At 34.5% G+C, this 17,349-nt stretch overlaps 1 protein-coding gene across 1 annotated transcript in view; it reads left to right on the top strand.

The window, feature by feature from the left end:
- Positions 1 to 13,033, top strand: part of CENPC (centromere protein C) — a 91,910-nt gene extending 78,877 nt beyond the window's left edge. Inside the window, exons 14-19 of the mRNA XM_077137004.1 lie at positions 1,687 to 1,791; positions 2,646 to 2,774; positions 3,404 to 3,499; positions 4,772 to 4,926; positions 11,668 to 11,758; positions 12,858 to 13,033. Of these exons, the coding sequence (XP_076993119.1) occupies positions 1,687 to 1,791; positions 2,646 to 2,774; positions 3,404 to 3,499; positions 4,772 to 4,926; positions 11,668 to 11,758; positions 12,858 to 12,928 (647 nt within the window). The 3' untranslated portion in view covers positions 12,929 to 13,033. The remainder of the gene's footprint in view (positions 1 to 1,686; positions 1,792 to 2,645; positions 2,775 to 3,403; positions 3,500 to 4,771; positions 4,927 to 11,667; positions 11,759 to 12,857) is intronic.
- Positions 13,034 to 17,349: the final 4,316 nt, after the last annotated feature.

Below are 17,349 nucleotides of genomic sequence, written 5' to 3'. Positions count from 1 at the left end.
ATGATATAATCACAGAAATGATATCCAGTCATCTTTGCTATAGTCTATTGATTAGAAGGTCAGAAGTCCTTCCTGCATTCTGCTGGGGGCATTATACAAAGGTGTGTGACTCACTGTAGATTACGTTATGGTATATCTACCAATTAATACTAAAGTGATTGGGGATTTATTAATACTAAATAAGGATTTTTGTAATAGTCCCTTATAATCCAGTCTTTTTAAAGAAAATTTGATATGGTGCGGAGGAGAGTAGGGGTGGAAGATAGGTAGTGAAAATAATCTCAGAGTTTCATTTTACTGAGTAGGAGAAAGGAAAGAATGTAGTAGTTTGGTTAAGATTATCATTTTTGATATTTTCCTGGAGAAATAGGAGTTTGATTTTTCAGTGTCTGAAATGGGGGGGTAATGTTAGAGTGAAAAAGTACAGCAAACTTGGAAATAATCAAAGGTAGGGGAAAGGAAAGAAATGGTAATTTGATGAAAGCAATGAAAATGAGAAAGAAAAGTCAATAAATGTAAGTTAGTAAATTGGAGGAGGTGGGAAATGGTGACACAGTGGCAGAGTTCTCACCTGCCATGCCAGAGACCCGGGTTCAATTCCAGGTGCCTGCCCATGTTAAAAAAAAAATGAAATGGAAGGAATAAATGAAAGTGTATTACTTGTTAAACTAAGTAAATATGAATGGATTGATTCCTCTGATAAGATAGAGACATCAGATTTGGTTAAACAATATATCAAGCCAACCTATATGTTAAGAAACATAAAAAACAGATTTTAAAGTAAAAGATAGTCAAAGGATTATGTAGGCAAATGTAAACAAAATGAAATAGTAGAATTTTAATAGAGAGAGTGGAATTTAAGGCTAAAAATCCTGAACAGAATAAAGAAAGGCATGTGATGATAGAAAAATATTAAGTAGATAGAAAAATCATAAATTTCATGTACCAATCAACCTTGCAACTAAAATGTATAAAGAAGAAATTAATATAAACAGCCAGGAGATTTTCATTTAAACAATACAGTTAGAATGGTGCATTTTAATAAACTGCTTTCATAATTGGACAGCTCTAATAGACAAAATAGTTAAAGATGTAGAAATTTAATACTATAGCCAGTAAACTCAAATATATGTAACTTTGTATTGTTAAGATAAAATAAGCGTCTCTGTGTGTGTATATATATATATGTATATACACACACATGCACACACATAATCTCACCCCTGTCTAGTTTCCTGTTGCAGAGCATTGAGATAGTTTCCAATGCATTTTCTTGCTATTATAAACATTACTGCCATAAATATTCTTATACCTATACCTTTGCCCATTTTTGTATTTTTGCAAATTCAATTTCTAGAGATGAAATTGCTTGGCCAAAGAGTATAATCGTACATATTGCCAGATTGTTTTCAGTCAGTGAAAATTTCTACCAACAGTATATGAGAGTGCTGTGCTTCTTTAAAATTGCCCAAACAGAGAATTATCAGGTTTTTAAATTTTTGCCAATCTGGTAGCCTATTTTTTTTAATTAGGATTTCTTATCAGCACGAATACATCCTAACATTTCATTTTCTACTCATTTTTCTAAAACCATTAATGTTCTGAAAGGTGGTAATATCAGTCCAATCTTTCCATAGTGCAGAGTATCATCCAACTAGACATTTATATGTGTGCGTCTTTTTACAGTGTTGCCCTCCAACACACCAAATGTTCGCAGGACCAAGAGAACACGATTGAAACCTTTGGAATACTGGCGAGGGGAGCGAATAGATTATCAAGGAAGGCCATCAGGTAAAATTCAATTTATGCTTTAATGTCTGTCAATGATAAAAAAATATTTTAGGATTGCTATAGTTCATTGATTTTTACTGTGGGCAAGGCACTGTTCTACATATTTATTTATGTTAATTAATTAACATTATATATATAATTTAATAATTCATTTAATAATTCCCTAAATTATTACTAAATAATTACTAAAATGTAATATGAGTAGAATTCAAAATCAGACTTGTCTGATTCCTATAGAGATGGTGATTTTTTTCTCTATGATAGCTATTTGAAGCAGTATATGACCTAATAGAATGTTATTTTTGTGTTATCCAACAAGATTTCTAATTGAATAAAATGAAGCATTAAATCAGAACATGAAAAAATAGTAAAGATAAAATATTCATTGTTGTTATTCTCATCTTTTTTCTTTATATTTTGCTACAAAAATATTTGGGGGTAGGCAGAAAAATATAGTGTTGTTAAAGTTGTTTCCTTTCTTTGAATATACCTAAACTAAAGGAGCTAAACTAAAGTGTTGATTATTATAAACAGTTCATTCCTGGACTTTTAAAAATTTCTTAATTTAAAAAATGTTTTACAACCACTGATAGTTGTTGATTCAATCAAGCAACAGAAATCATTGAGTCATGTTTCATTAATGCATCTAGATTTGGGGTAGTAGAGATATAAGTGAAATTGGTTGGTATCAATGTTATTTGAACTATTTGCTGTAGAATGTGTAATGATGTATTCTTTGGTGTTTTGAAAGGAAATATGCTGAATTAATTTGAAAAGTTTTGTTTTAAGCTTTTCATTTCCCAGGTATGGTATTTTTTTATTTTGACTTTTTTATTGTCATTGTTAAATTTCAGGAGGATTTGTGATTAGTGGAATACTATCCCCAGACGAAATGTCATCTAAAAGGAAGGCAAAAGGAAACATGGGAAAAGTCAACAAAATAGCTAATAGGAAAAGGATCTGCCTTGATAACGATGAAAGAAGTATGACCTTATTCTTGAAAATAACTTTTAGATTTTATTTTAATAACATAGTAGTTTGAGAAGAAGCTCTTTGCAGATTTTGAAATTTACATCTAAAAACTTCAGACTTAATACTATAGGTAAAAATTTGCTTTTTCATTTTTCTACAGATTTTTAAAGTAAACTTTTTATTCTTAGGAAAAAAAAAATCATTAGTAGCATAGAATAAAAGATTTCCTCTCGAATCATTTGCCCAGTCAAGTAAAGCTTACCTTTTTCTATGCCCAACCTCTTGTTAAAATAGACATTTCAATAAATTCTTTTAAAGTATATTATGTGCTTCCAGTTGTCTTAGAGAATATGCAAAATGTAATCCAATTTAATTACTTTATGCTGTAAGAGTTTAAGAGTTGTAATGTTATAATGAGCTTACAGTTTTCATAAATTTAGGATGTTTGCTTTTATATTAAATCATTGTAGGTTTTTGAATTTGAATTTTTGATTATCATAGTAGCCATTATAAACAAAGACATTGTTATGCCTCTGGCAGTTTTCTTTTACAACTCATAGCTGTATTTCATTTTGGAATTTCTTTATAATTGAGAAGAAATTTAAGTAAATAGTTTGTATCAATGACATTTCTTTTGCAGAGAATAAATTAGTGACAAATCTGAATATACCTCTAGGAGACCCTTTTCAGCCAACGAGAGTAAAGGACCCAGACACAAGAGAGATTATTCTCATGGGTAAGATTAGGCATGATATTGAAAATACTTACTTTAGTGTATAGTAAGGATATGTCTAGCAAGGGCACATATCAAGCAGACAAATGCTAGCCTTAAGACAAGGTCCTAGAAGCCTCCTGCTTTAATATATTAGATGTCCTTAATCATTTAGTTCCTAGAAAGTAGGAAACGCCACAAGAAGTATGGGGGGTGTGCTATATAGTTTGTGGGGGGTAGCAGAAGACACTCACCTATTTACCAACCAGGTAACGTTTACATACAGGAAATATATAATTAATTTTTAACTGTACCAGTGTGTACTGAGGAGTATTTGTCCTAAGTCAGAAGACAGATAGGTCAAAAACAGACCTAATTTGACTATGAGATAGATTCTACTTGATATCTTAAGTAGCGAAGTTATGTCCATAGTCACGTCGTTTATTTGGTAGCAGAGGTAGCAGTACAGAGAATTTTGTTTAGTGTAGTCTTGCTATACTGTACGAGTTTAGAAAAGTTGTGAGTGCTATTGTGAAGAGTTCATCACTTTTTTGTTCAGTCAGTATATTTTCTATATCATGTAGTCTAGGATCACAAACATTCTTATATATCCAGGAAACAGAGGCAGAAGCTGATTGCTGATAGAAGGAATGAATTATAGATGTAGAAATGTTTGTAAATGAAAGAGAAGTTCCAAGGTGAGATAGTAATTTGTAAAAAGTAGTTAGAACTCTGGTTTCTCATAGCTTTTACTTGATAAAGATCTTATCTAATCATTGGTCAAGTAAACTAAAAAAATTCTGTTGACCTGGTGATACTTTTATATTGTGGGCTATTTAAACTTTTTAAAGATAAGAAATTCTTGTCTGTCAGCTCATTTTATCTTTTGAACAAAAATGACTGCCATTATTGCTAATTTCTAAGACTTAATATGAGTGCTTACTTTGCCAGACAGTGTTTTAAATATTGTATGCACATTGAACTCATTTACAGCTCTTTAACGTAGATGAACTGTTATTATCCCATATTACAGAAAAGGAAACGGAGGCCCAGTGAGAGGTTAAGGAACTTGCCTAAGGTCACACAGCTTGTAAGACTGAAGCAGAATTTGACTTTTCTCTCTTGCCTGTTTCCTCTTCTGTAAAATTTAGCTCCTCAGTTAGTGCTCTTAAACCGCCTCTATCTCTCTAAGTCAAATTTATATCTAGAAATAACTTTGTTAGAAATTTGCGTATGTTGTTATCATTGAGCAGTATCATTGCTATTGCATTATGTATATTTCTCTTTTTCTCCTAGATCTTATAAGGCCACGAGATACATATCAATTTTTTGTTGAGCATCATGAGTTGAAAGTATATAAAACATTGGATACATCCTATTTTTCTTCTGGAAAATTGATATTAGGGCCATGTCAAGAAAAGGGAAAGCAGCATGTTGGCTCTGATACATTGGTAAGTATCTGTGTTTCTCCTTATATTTATTTTTTGCTATAAGCACAGCACTGATTTACTGGTTTGATGAGATATTTAAAATGCCAAGTTTTATTTGTATGAAAATCCTATTACTGTAGTGCACAGACAATTTTTATCTCATTCATTTATAGCCAACCAACTTAAAGCACTTGTTCTGTGCTGCCTTGAGATTCAGAAGTGTAAGGAATGGTATTACAAGAATTTTAGAATTTAGATTTGCAGATAAATCATTGGAATTTTAGAACTAGAGGGAATATCGATTAAGTTATATTTCTCATTTCTCAGATTACACAATTGAGAAATAGGGAGAATAAAAAAACTTCTTAAATATCACATTACTTATTAGCAGCAAATTTAGGACTAGGCACTAAATAGTTACTTCTGTATGTACCAAGCAATATACTGTTATATATATATATATATACCAGTATTACTGGCTGAAGTATAAACGAAATCCTGCGTGAATCTCCTCTTACACTTGCTTTCTCTCTGTCTCTCTCTCTCCTGCTTTCTTGTGCGCACGCGCACAAACACACACACACACACACACACACACACACACACACACGTTGAAGTACCCTTTACTTTAAGCACTTTCTAAGTGCCAGGTATCATGCTAAGAAGTTCATACATAGTAGCTTAGAAAGGTAAAGTAACTTGCCCAGGTTCACCCAATTAGTTAATTACACTCTGTTAGGCTTCTGATTTATACACTTTACTGCTGTATCATCTGCATTAGCAGAAAGTGTTACTAGAGAATAGCTTCGAAGAGGATAGAGATAATTTTAGGGGAGAAGGGAGCCATTTCCAGAAGGGTTGAAGATATTTAAAACAATATGAATAAAAGTATGGAAGTCACGGTTAAACATGAAAGAGGCAATAAAGACAAGATTCTGAACACAACAAATTGCTTTGTGTTCCTGAAGTCTTAAAAATCTCAAAATTTTAAAGGCAGACGTGTCAAAATAGTGCCAGTTCCCCAGATACAAAGAATTTGTTAGAAATTGAATAAAAAATGAAAGCCACTAGGCTTAGGGAATTGAAAACACCATCTAATGGTACTACTTAGTTGGTGACTGTAGTTACTTCTCTCCCTTTGTTAGTCCTTTGGGAAAATCAGTTTGGATTAAATAGCTGTTCAGGAATGTGTGGTTGTGGTAGTGATGTGTAGTAGTAAAGAAGAAAATAATAGTTTAGCTGAACTTATGTGTTCTAGTTTGCTAACTGCCAGAATGCAATATACCAGAAACGGAATGGCTTTTAAAAAGGGGAATTTAATAAGTTGCTAGTTTACAGTTCTAAGGCTGAAAAAATGTCCCAATTAAAACAAGTCTATAGAAATGTATGATCAAAGGCATCCAGGGAAAGATACCTTGGTTCAAGAAGACTGATGAAGTGCAGTTTCTCTCTCAAGTGGAAGGGCACATGGCGAACACAGTCTGAATTTCTCTCTCATCTGGAAAGGCACATGGTGAATACGGTCAGGATTTCTCTCTCTGGAAGGGCAGATGGCAAAAACAGCATCATCTGCTAGCTTCCTTCTTCTCCTGGCTTCCTGTTTCATGAAGCTCTCCGGGAGGCGTTTTCCTTCTTCATCTCCAAAGTTCGCTGGCTGATGAACTCTGTTTCTTGTGACTATGTCGTTCTGCTCTGTTCTCTCTGAATCACTCTCATTCTCCACAATGTTTCCTCTTTTACAGGACTTCAGGAACTAATCAAGACCCACCCAAATGGGTGGAGACACGGCTCCAGCTAATCCAGTTTAACAACCACTCTTGATTAAATCACATCTCCAGGGGGGTGATCTAATTACAGTTTGACGCATACAATACTGAATAGGGATTAGAAGAAACGGCTGCCTTTACAAAATGGGATTAGAATTAAAACATGGATTTTCTAGGGTACCTACATCATTTCAAACCAGCACATTATACAATTGCCATTTCTGTGGGTAGAGAAAAATAATTGAATACCATAATTTTATTCTCCAAATCAGAGCATTTTTGAGGGTGAACAGGGGAGTACTATTAATTATTATGTTTTTGAATAACAGCCATAAACTGAGATTTTGCTGGGCTTATAGTTTTCTCAGTTATAGTATTTCTTATACATTGGGTAAGGTTATATTACAGAGGATATGATTAGGATAATTTCAGTTTTTTAGGTAGGGAATCAAATGTCTTTATCATACAATTAAAGTTTAGACATCTCAGTTAAGAAGTAGAAATGTTCTCTGTAAACATTTATCTTAGGTTTAGTCCAATAACATTTATGGAGGATCTCCTACTAGGGTGCACTCTCAAGGAGTTCTGCTCTAGGGGTAGGGTGATGATGATACTTAAATAACTAACTTGAACATACTGTGAAAAGTGACGTAATGTCATATTTATATTTTAAACTGTTGAGGAAGCAGTTTAATGAACAAGCAGTTTGTCTGAGGGAAGGGGAGAGTGTCTCTGTTGCTCTGTGGTTTATTTCTCTATATAAAGCAAGTTGTTAAAAGTTAAATGTACAAGTAGTCAGTTTATACAATTGCCTTTAAATTTCTACTGCCTTTGGATTACCTTTCCTCCATTTCAAATTACATGAACTACCCAACAAGAGAAAACAAAACTCAGCTTCAACTCAGTTGTGATTTTCTCAGCTCTCAGTTCATTATAGAGTAGACTGTGTATCATTGGAATGTCTCTAGGAGAAAAGAATACCATTGGAGATAGAAGCCTCAACAGTACAAAATATTATATATCTGTATTCTTAATTAGAAAAATTATAGAATTTGAAAAGTATCAAATTTTAAGAATATTTAATGTTATATTAACATTTTAAAAATATTACATTCTAAGGACATATTTTAGTCTTTGACATTATAGGAATCTGTGAAATCATGAGTATCTGGAGTATCACATTCAAAACTATTCTTTTTGCTAGCAAAATTAACATAAATTCAAAAGAGAAAAAAGAAAGCATCAAGACTCTTGTATTAGTAAATAAGGGTACCTTGAGTGAGGAAAGATAAGGAAAAGGTATACATGAAATCTAAGATTAAATTTTTATTATTATATCAGTAAAACTAGAATCCTGTTTTAAATATTTTAAAATATTCATTTGTTTAGTCTTAAAATATTTCAGATTGACCAGGAGTTATTAGAAGAGTAAAAATAGCATTGAAATAACTAAAGAGAGAAATGGTCCCAGTAATATGATAAAGGTGCAATTAAATATATGAAATGTCACCACTGAACTAATTGTAATTACCTGTTAAACTCCAATGCCTTTATTATGCAAAAGGAAATTTGAGTAGCAAATGTTTGAAGTGTTTAACTGATTGATATTCAAAGTAATCCACATTAAAAACAACTGTTCTCTATACTTTCAGAGGTAATAGAACTTATTAAATAAATGTTCATTCTTTTGATGTATAAATCTCATTTCAAGAAGTTTATCCTATGAAATAATTTAAAAGTTGGGGGAGGGGAAGTTGAACATATGAAGTTAAATATTGCAACACTGTAATTGCAAAAAAATAAAAACTATTGAAGTGTGCTGCCGAAAGGAAATGGTTATACTATTATGTGATAATAAGCAATTATATAGCACTTATATATTCCAGGCACTGTACTAATAATTTTTTACATTAATTTAAGCATATTATTTTGAAGATTAAAAGAAGTCGTTTAGGATAAACTTTTGAGAAAAATGTGCCAAGTAGAAAATTTCCCATATTTAATCTGACCAGAATCTGGAAATGCAAATGACAAAAACTTGAAGGAAATACAGAAAATAATGTGTTAACTGTTTTGTTTGGTTGATTTTATACTTTGTGATTATAGTTTATTTTTATTTATTTTGAATATTTCCTTTAACTTTTTATCATGAATATCAGAATTAAAGTTTTTTTAAATAACAAATAGTTTTAAATTCTTAATACACAAAGCACACACAGATATATGCTTTTGAAAAACAAATAGAGTTTGCAAGATGGAGTGCTAGCAAAATTAATTCATAATGTTAGAAAATCTGTAGAAGAATTTGAAGAGCTAACATACTAATTATGGGAACCCTCTAGGATGACGGAAGATGATAAGGGTAGCTGAGGCTGAACATGCTTCAGCACAAGTCAAATCAGTGGGAGAAAGCTTAGGATGTTTTACTTGTTTACCTGTTGCGTTCCGTAGATCTTTTAGCCTCATGGCCACTGTAAAGCAGAGCAACAGCATCCTAGTATGGGGGGTAATATTGGGCCAAAGCCCAGTGAGATGATGAAAATGATAAAATTTACATAAGCAGAACCGTGAGTTATTCCTCTTTTCCAATTGTTGTCTTAGTTTTCTAGGGCTGCTGTAACTAAGTATCACAAACTTGGTGGCTTAAAATAACAGAAATGTATTTTATCACAGTTCTGGAGTTTAGAAATCCAAAATCAAGGTCAAGCATGCAGGGCCATGCTTCCTCTGAAGTCTGTAGATTCTGGTGGTGGCTTGACAACAATCCTGTTTTCCTTGGTTCATGGCATAATCCATTCTCTGCCTCTGTCACATGGCTATCTGACTGTGTCCAAATTTCTACTCCTTATAAAGACATCAGTCACAGTGAATTAGGGCCAATATCTTAACTAATAACTAATCCAGTTAGGCTTCATCTTAATTAACAACTCTACAAAGACCCTGTTTCCCAGTGGGATCACATTCATAGACTGGGGTTAGATGTATTCCAGTTAGTAAAATGAAGAAGGGATATTAGCATTGAATATTACCCTTTTATAATTTCTGATGAACTTCTGACAAGTTGGGTATAGGCATTGAGTATCAATAGCTGTAACATCTTAAAAAGCACTACAACTAGACACTGTCTGTCTCCTGATAGAAGAACACAACATTAGCTGTGAAATGGCCTCGCTTTGTCCATCCTCACAGAAAACAAAAAACCCAAAAACCTGAATCTGATTAAGTCTCTAGATCTAACTATCAGTTTATAGGAAATACATAGGGTAGTGGAATCTTAAATGACACCACAGGGATACACTTAAAATCCAGCTGTGCAAAAAATTTTATGGCAAACTGCTTGATTACTTCAATAAATAAGCTGCAAGGAATAAAAATGAGAGATCAGGGTGAAACTATGTGCCAGGTCTCAACCATGCATTGACTTTTTGGAGTAGGTAATTATTTGTTGTATGGGGTCCATGCTCTGCATTATAGTATGTTTAGCAGCATTCCTGGCCTCTGCTTATGAGATGCCAATAACATTCCTCAAGATGTGCAGTCAAAAATATCTTCAGACACTGCCAAATATCCCCTGAGGGGTGGGGTTGGCAAAGTCAACCTGGTTAATAAGCATTGCTATAGATTGAGACAAATGAACCAATCACAATGTGTGATTCTTATTTGGATCCTCACTCAAACAAAGCCTTGAAAATATGGTATTTAAGAGAATTGGCAATTTGAACATTGACTGGTATTTGATATTGTTGATGGAATAATAGTTTTGTGGTCAGGTTTACAAAAAAGCACCTTGACATTTAAAGATACACACTGAAGTGTTTACAGGTGAAATATGCTGGGCATTTGTTTCAAAGTAATATAGAATTGTGAAAGTAGACTCTGGGTGGGTAGGTTGTTGGAGTTAGATATACATGGAGGTTCATCATACTGTTCTATTTTTATGAATTTTAAAAGCCTCTGTTAGAGAATGTTTGTTAAACTGAGACAGAGATATGGTTAAGAGAGCCACACTGAATAGATAAAAAAGCAAAAGAAAAACACCTACTAATAAATACTTTTGACTCTCTGGACAGTGTTTTAACTTTTGTTTCTTCAGTTCGGGCAAGTTTTATTCTGAATGCAATACAAAATTTTTTCTTATTTAAGTGTAAAAGTTTCTTTAGGATCATTTAGTAGCTTTTTTCGCTTTTTAGGGAGGTGCTGTTAATTGTATTTAATTTTTTTGTCTTTTTACTGTCTCCTTGATTCATTAGTCAGATTGAATAGTCTGGCATACTAAGCACAAACCATTACAGAGGAGCACATAAACCTACTTATTTTTCTAGTTTAGCTAGGTGATTTTCTTTACCGTGATGTTAAATTTTCATAAGTTTATGAATAGGAAGGAGAAAAGAAATTTTAAACACTCTTAGTTTTTCTCTTGCTCCCCTAACAAATTATCAGCAATTTGGTGGATTAAAGCAACATCATTATTATCTTATGATTCAGTGGGTTAGAAACCTGGCAGACTTGGGTGGATACTCTGCTTAGAGTCTCACCAGGCCAAGATTAAGGTGTTGGTAGGGCTGTGTTCCCTTCTGGAAGCTCTGGGGGAGGTATCCACTTCCATACTCATTCAGGGTTTTGGCACAATTCAGTTCTATGTAACTGTAGAACTGAAATTCCCAATTCCTTGTTGACTTTTGGCCCCCTTCTACCATCATCATTGTCAACAATGTGAATCCTTCTCATGCTTCTAATGTCTCTAACTTCTTCCTCATCTCTCTTCTGCTTACAGCAGGAGAAAGTTTTCCACTTTTAAGGAAACAATCGAGGATAATCTCCCCATTTTGAGATTCCTTTTGCCACGTAATATAACATATTTACTGTTTCTGGGGACTATAATGTGTACATCTTTGGGAGGCCATTATGCTGCCACCATATATCTCTTAAGGTTCTTTGGAATGTTATCATTGTTCTGGGTCAATCTGAAATAAGATTTTTATTTTAAATTTTACAGGTTTTTTATGTTAACTTTGGTGACCTTTTATGTACCTTACATGAAACACCTTATGTAATATCTACTGGAGATTCGTTTTATGTTCCTTCAGGTAAGAATAATTAAAGACATTTTATTTGTAGTTACAATATATTTATATAGTTGCTTATGGACACCATGAAAATCGAGGCCAGAGAATGAAATGTGATGTGACTGATGCCAAATTCATATTTTAATTTTATCATTAGGTAAGTACATTAATGGTTCAATACATGAAAATTGAACAAGAGTTGTTTTTTGCTGTATTAGAAATAATTAGTAGATACATGATATCCCAGGTAGAAGATAAATTCTCTCTCCCATGTTATCTTTTAAGACATTATGTAGTCAGATAGTTTTTAGTGAGTTATTTTAAATATACTGAACATGTGCTATCAGTTATTGAAGAACACAGGTTTTTGGAAATAGAAATTTTAAATCATTTGTTCAGTTATTTATTCAACAAATATGGTTGAAGTTGACTATGGCCAGAGTTTGAGATACATAAGTAAGCAAAACAGGCAAAAACTTCTGCCCTCATGGAGACTTACATTCTAACAGAAAGAGACAGTAATAGTTGTATTTATATGTCTGTAGTATATGCCAGCACGTTGTGAACACTTTACATTTATTAGTTCAGTTAATCTTAAAATGCCTTAATTTCTCATTTATGGAAAGTATCAGCAATGAGTGACCAGTGTATCACTCAGTGCTAGTAAACCCTATCTTATGTTTTTTATCTGTATCTTATTTTTGCTATTATTTATTATCTAAGTTTATTTAATGGTGGCATATCCTGTTTTTAACTTTGATGTTTTATTTTATTTAACATTTCACCTTTTATGCTAACCTATATATGTGTTTCTGTTTGGGGTAATCCATTGGTTATTTTACAGGAAAATATTATTTTTTCTTCCTGCACCCTTATCTCATGTCTGCTTTGTTATTAAAATGATGCAGAATTTATATTGTTTCATGCCTTATTTGATTCACAGGTGGATTAATTTTGGATTAATAAATTTAAAATTAAATAAGAGTTACTTTGGGTTAGGTAAATTCATCGTTTTTATTTTGTGTTATACATTATAACTGCCATGGTGATGGCTGAGTACTTAATCAAAAGGAAATGATTCCTATGGAAATAACTTGCTTTTATTTTGTGTCATTTTTAGGTAATTATTACAACATCAAAAATCTTCTAAATGAGGAAAGTGTTCTTTTTTTTACTCAGATAAAAAGATGAAAGATGAAACAAAGTTTAACAGTGTTTATACAAATTTGTACAGTGAGACGTTTAACTTTGTAATTCCTTGTGATGTTTTAAAATAAAATTTTTATTTTGTGTGTACTTGTTGTATCAGTTAAACATTTTCAAAGTTCCATTGTGTTGTCTGATTTTACCACAACTATATGCGTTGCCTGTAGTGATGCCATATTATTTTAATAATCAAGAACACCAAAATCACTGTTCTTCTGACAATTCTTTGTCACAAGAAATCTGATTATTAAGCCTATTCATTTAAAAAAATATTTTCCATATCTTAGTTTTATATTATTAATCATTAAATAATCCAATAGGGAACTGTGGTAAATGGTACATTGGGAGTAGCATATATTTAAACCAACAGTTATATATAAACTTCTTTTCCCTTATATTTCTGCTTACCTTTTCTGCTTTTTTTATTTGTTTGCTGAAGGAGGTACCCTTTGCCTTTGCTAGCTATGTTTGGTTCCCCTTCCCCTTTTACTATTAAAATGAAATGCTTCAACAAACAAATAGAGGCTAAAGAGTCTAATTTTGATTTCTTTTATATAGATACATGATTAATTAAAATTAACTCTGAAGAAATTGGTGTTTCATGATAAATCATCTTTAGGCCAACCCCTTTTTAGGTCTATATTAGACAGTTAAATGCTTTTATAGATTAAGAGCCTCCTAGAGATAGAACACATATAACTCAGAAATTGATGAATAATGAAATGAACACTACCCAGAAATCCACATTTCAAGCAGTGACATTTATCAGCTTTTCGAAATATATTGTTGAGTTGACTAGGAAAGAATATTGAAGTGCAAATAAATTAAATTTAAAAAAGGTAGAAATTACTTTTTACCTCAGTTTTTGGCTTAAATACATTTCCTTGTGGGAAATGTCATGGTATTTTTGCTGATATGATAGGCAATGTTTGAGCTTTATCAGAATATTTATATCATGAGTTAATGGAAACTTACATCTTAGAAAATTTAAGACAATATAAAAATGATGTGCATTCTTGTTAAACACATTTACTGAGTGCCGTTTCTGCAAATGTTGGGTAGGCCCAGACAAAATATTGCTGTTTATCATAGAGAAGTCAAAATTGCCATTTTATTGTTTATGTTTTTATAGCATAGAAAGCAGTCTGCCATGCTGAGAAATTTGTTAATATGTAGGAAATCCTACTACTTCATGAATTTAAGAATCTGCCTTTAAAATGTCACTGACTTTTTTCTTTCTTGGAGCTGCTGAAGCTTTACCCCTGCATTTCAAATGAATTGCTCCAGCTCCTCTCTTGATGAAAGGAGAGTTAGTACAAAAGATCATTGCACAATAATCCAGGCTTTCCTCTTAAAATCACCGGAAGAACTAAGATTATGTAGAAAAGTAAAGGAGATTTGGAGAAAAAAATTGGTTAAATGTCAGAAACAAATTGCAGAAACAAATTCAGCTTATTCCTGAAGTTATTTTAAATATATTAGCCCAAACATCTTCGTCCCATTTGACAAAATTGTAATTCTGTAGTGTATTAAGGTTCTCTAGAGAAACAGAATCAACAGGAAACATTCAAAAATACAAAATTTATAAAAGTGTCTCACATGCCCTGGGAACACAGAGTCCAAAATCTGCAGGGCACTCTGTGAAGCCGACAATTCCGATGGAGGGTCTGGACGAACTCCACAGGAGAGGCTTGATGGCTGAAGCAGGAGAAGAGCCTGTCTCTTCTGAATCCTCATTAAAAGGCTTCCATTGATTAGACTGAGCATCACTTATTGCAGAAGACACTCCCCTTGGCTGATTACAAGTGGAATCAGCTATGGATGCAGCTTACATGATCATGATCTAATTCTATGAAATGTTCTCATTGCAACAGACAGGCCAGCACTTGGCCAAGTTGACATATGAAGCTAACCATGACAGTCCACCCCTTGTCAACTTGGCAGCTATATATATCACCTTAAACTAGACCTCATTTCTAAATTAAAAACATTAAAACGCACATTTTTTTTCTTTCACCTAACAATACTCAACTGTACTGCATATAACTGGAAGCACAGTAACTATCTCCAGAATAGGGTGCAAGTCCTTGGTAATATTCATTCTTAAACCTTATATCTTACAACTTAAATAGTATAACAGGAACAAAACAGCATCACAGTCCTTGTTTCTGTAACTGATCACGTGGTCATAGTTCATATTTATCACTACCTTCTTCCATTACCCATTCCATGTTCCTATTTACCCTCAGCGAGCACTTCAGCTGGCCATGGTTCTTTGCCTAGTGGGGTGACCTAAACCTTCATTCCTGAAGTTTCAGACCCACTGGTAGTCCTGCCTGGATTGGGTTGTTGCAGTTTTCCCTTGATTTTTATCACAAAAATCAAAGTACTAAAAATGGTACTAAAAAGTACTAAAAAAGTTGCCCTAGGGGATCTCCTATATTCCAAGAAAACTCTTCTTTACATCCATTGTATAGTTGCAGTCCTATTTCCCCCGATAGGGTCAATCACCCCAGACAATACTGCAATTCCTTTCTTGGCTTGTTGATCCAGGGGCATGAGTAGCCCAAAATGATCAGGTGGCAGTCTTTGATTCCAGTTCAATGGAATCATTGTTTCTCCTGGTGGAAATACTCCCCCTTTTGGAACTAAAATCTGTAGACCAGCAGATCTCAGGGTCTCAGGGACAGGAAGCAAAAGTTTTCCTAGTGAATCACTAGGGGTAATAGTGAGTGGTGCCACTTCCATTTCCACTCCTTGATTCTTGGACCCATGGATCCTGGCTATGGGAGAAACAGCACCATACAGCATACACTGATTAAGAGCATGTACCGCTTCCTGGAGAACATGCCAGCCTTTCAAGATATTGCCACCTAGTTGGCACCGTAATTGAGTTTTCAAAAGGCCATTCCACCATTCTATCAATCCAGCTGCTTCTGGACAATGGGGAACATGGTAAGACCAGAGAATTCCATGAACATATGCCCATTCCTGCACTTCATTTGCTGTGAAGTATATTCCTTGATCAGAAGCAATGCTATGTGGAATACCATGATGATGGAAAAGGCATTCTGTAAGCCCACGGATGGTAGTTTTGGCAGCATTGTGTGCAGGGAAAGCAAACCCATACTCAGAGTATGTGTCTATTCCAGTTGGAGCAAATCGCCGCCCCTTCCTTGAAGGTAGTGGTCCAATGTAATCAACCTGTCACCAGGTAGCTGGCTGGTCACCTCGGGGAATGGTGCCATATTGGGGACTGAGTGTAGGTCTCCACTGCTGGCAGATCAGGCAGTCAGCAGTGTCTGTAGCCAAGTCGGCCTTGGTGAGTGGAAGTCTACGTTGCTGAGCCCATGCATAACCTCCATCTCTACCACCATAACCGCTTTGTTCATGAGCCCATTGGGCAATGACAGGAGTTGCTGGGGAAAGAGGCTAACTGGTATCCATAGAATGGGTAATCTTATCCACTTGATTATTAAAACCTTCCTCTGCTGAAGTCACCCTCTGGTGCACATTCCCATGGGCCACAAACATGTTCATATTTTTAGCCCATTCAGAAAGGTCTGCCCACATACCTCTTACCCAGACCTCTTTGTCACCAATTTTCGAATTAGGGTCTTTCCAAGTCCCTGATCATCCAGCCAAACCAATAGCAACAGCCCATGAGTCAGTATAAAATCACACCTCTGGCCAGTTCTTCCAAGGAAAATGAACAACCAGATGCACTGCTCGAAGTTCTGCCCACTGGGAGGATTTCCCCTCACCACTGTCCTTCAAGGACACCCCAGATAGGGGTTGTAGTCCTGCATCTGTCCACTTTCGGGTGGTACCTGCATATCATGCTGAACCATATGTAAACCAGGCCCAAGTTTTCTCTTCCTCAGTCAATTCACTGTAAGAAACTCCCCAAGAGGCCATAGCTCTGGTCTGGGAAAGAGAAGGTAATGTGGCAGGAGTGGTAACCATGGGCATTTGGGCCACTTCCTCATGTAACTTACTTGTGCCTTCAGGACCTGCTCTGGCTCTATCTCGTGTATACCATTTCCATTTTACAATAGAGTGCTGCTTTGCATGCCTAACTTTATGGCTTGGTGGGTCAGATAACACTCAGCTCATGATAGGCAACTCAGGTCTCATGGTAACTTGGTGGCCTGTTGTTAAGCATTTGGTCTCTACTAAGGAGCTGCTGGATCATACGACCCAAGTGGCAGAGCAGCTTGTCCAGCAGCCTGGACTTCTTGTAGAGCCTCCTCTTGTTCAGGTCCCCACTCAAAGTTAGCAGCTTTTCTGATCACTCGACAAATGGGCTGGAGTAGCACACCCAAATGAGGAATATGTTGTTGCCAAAATCCAAAGAGACCAACTAGGTGTTGTGCCTCCTTTTTTGGTCGTAGGATGCAGCAACT

The sequence above is a fragment of the Tamandua tetradactyla genome, chromosome 19, assembly GCF_023851605.1.
Source record: "Tamandua tetradactyla isolate mTamTet1 chromosome 19, mTamTet1.pri, whole genome shotgun sequence".
Lineage (NCBI taxonomy): Eukaryota > Metazoa > Chordata > Mammalia > Pilosa > Myrmecophagidae > Tamandua > Tamandua tetradactyla.
The sequence above is the reverse complement of the archived record's forward strand: the minus strand, read 5'-3'. Positions and strand labels throughout refer to the sequence as shown.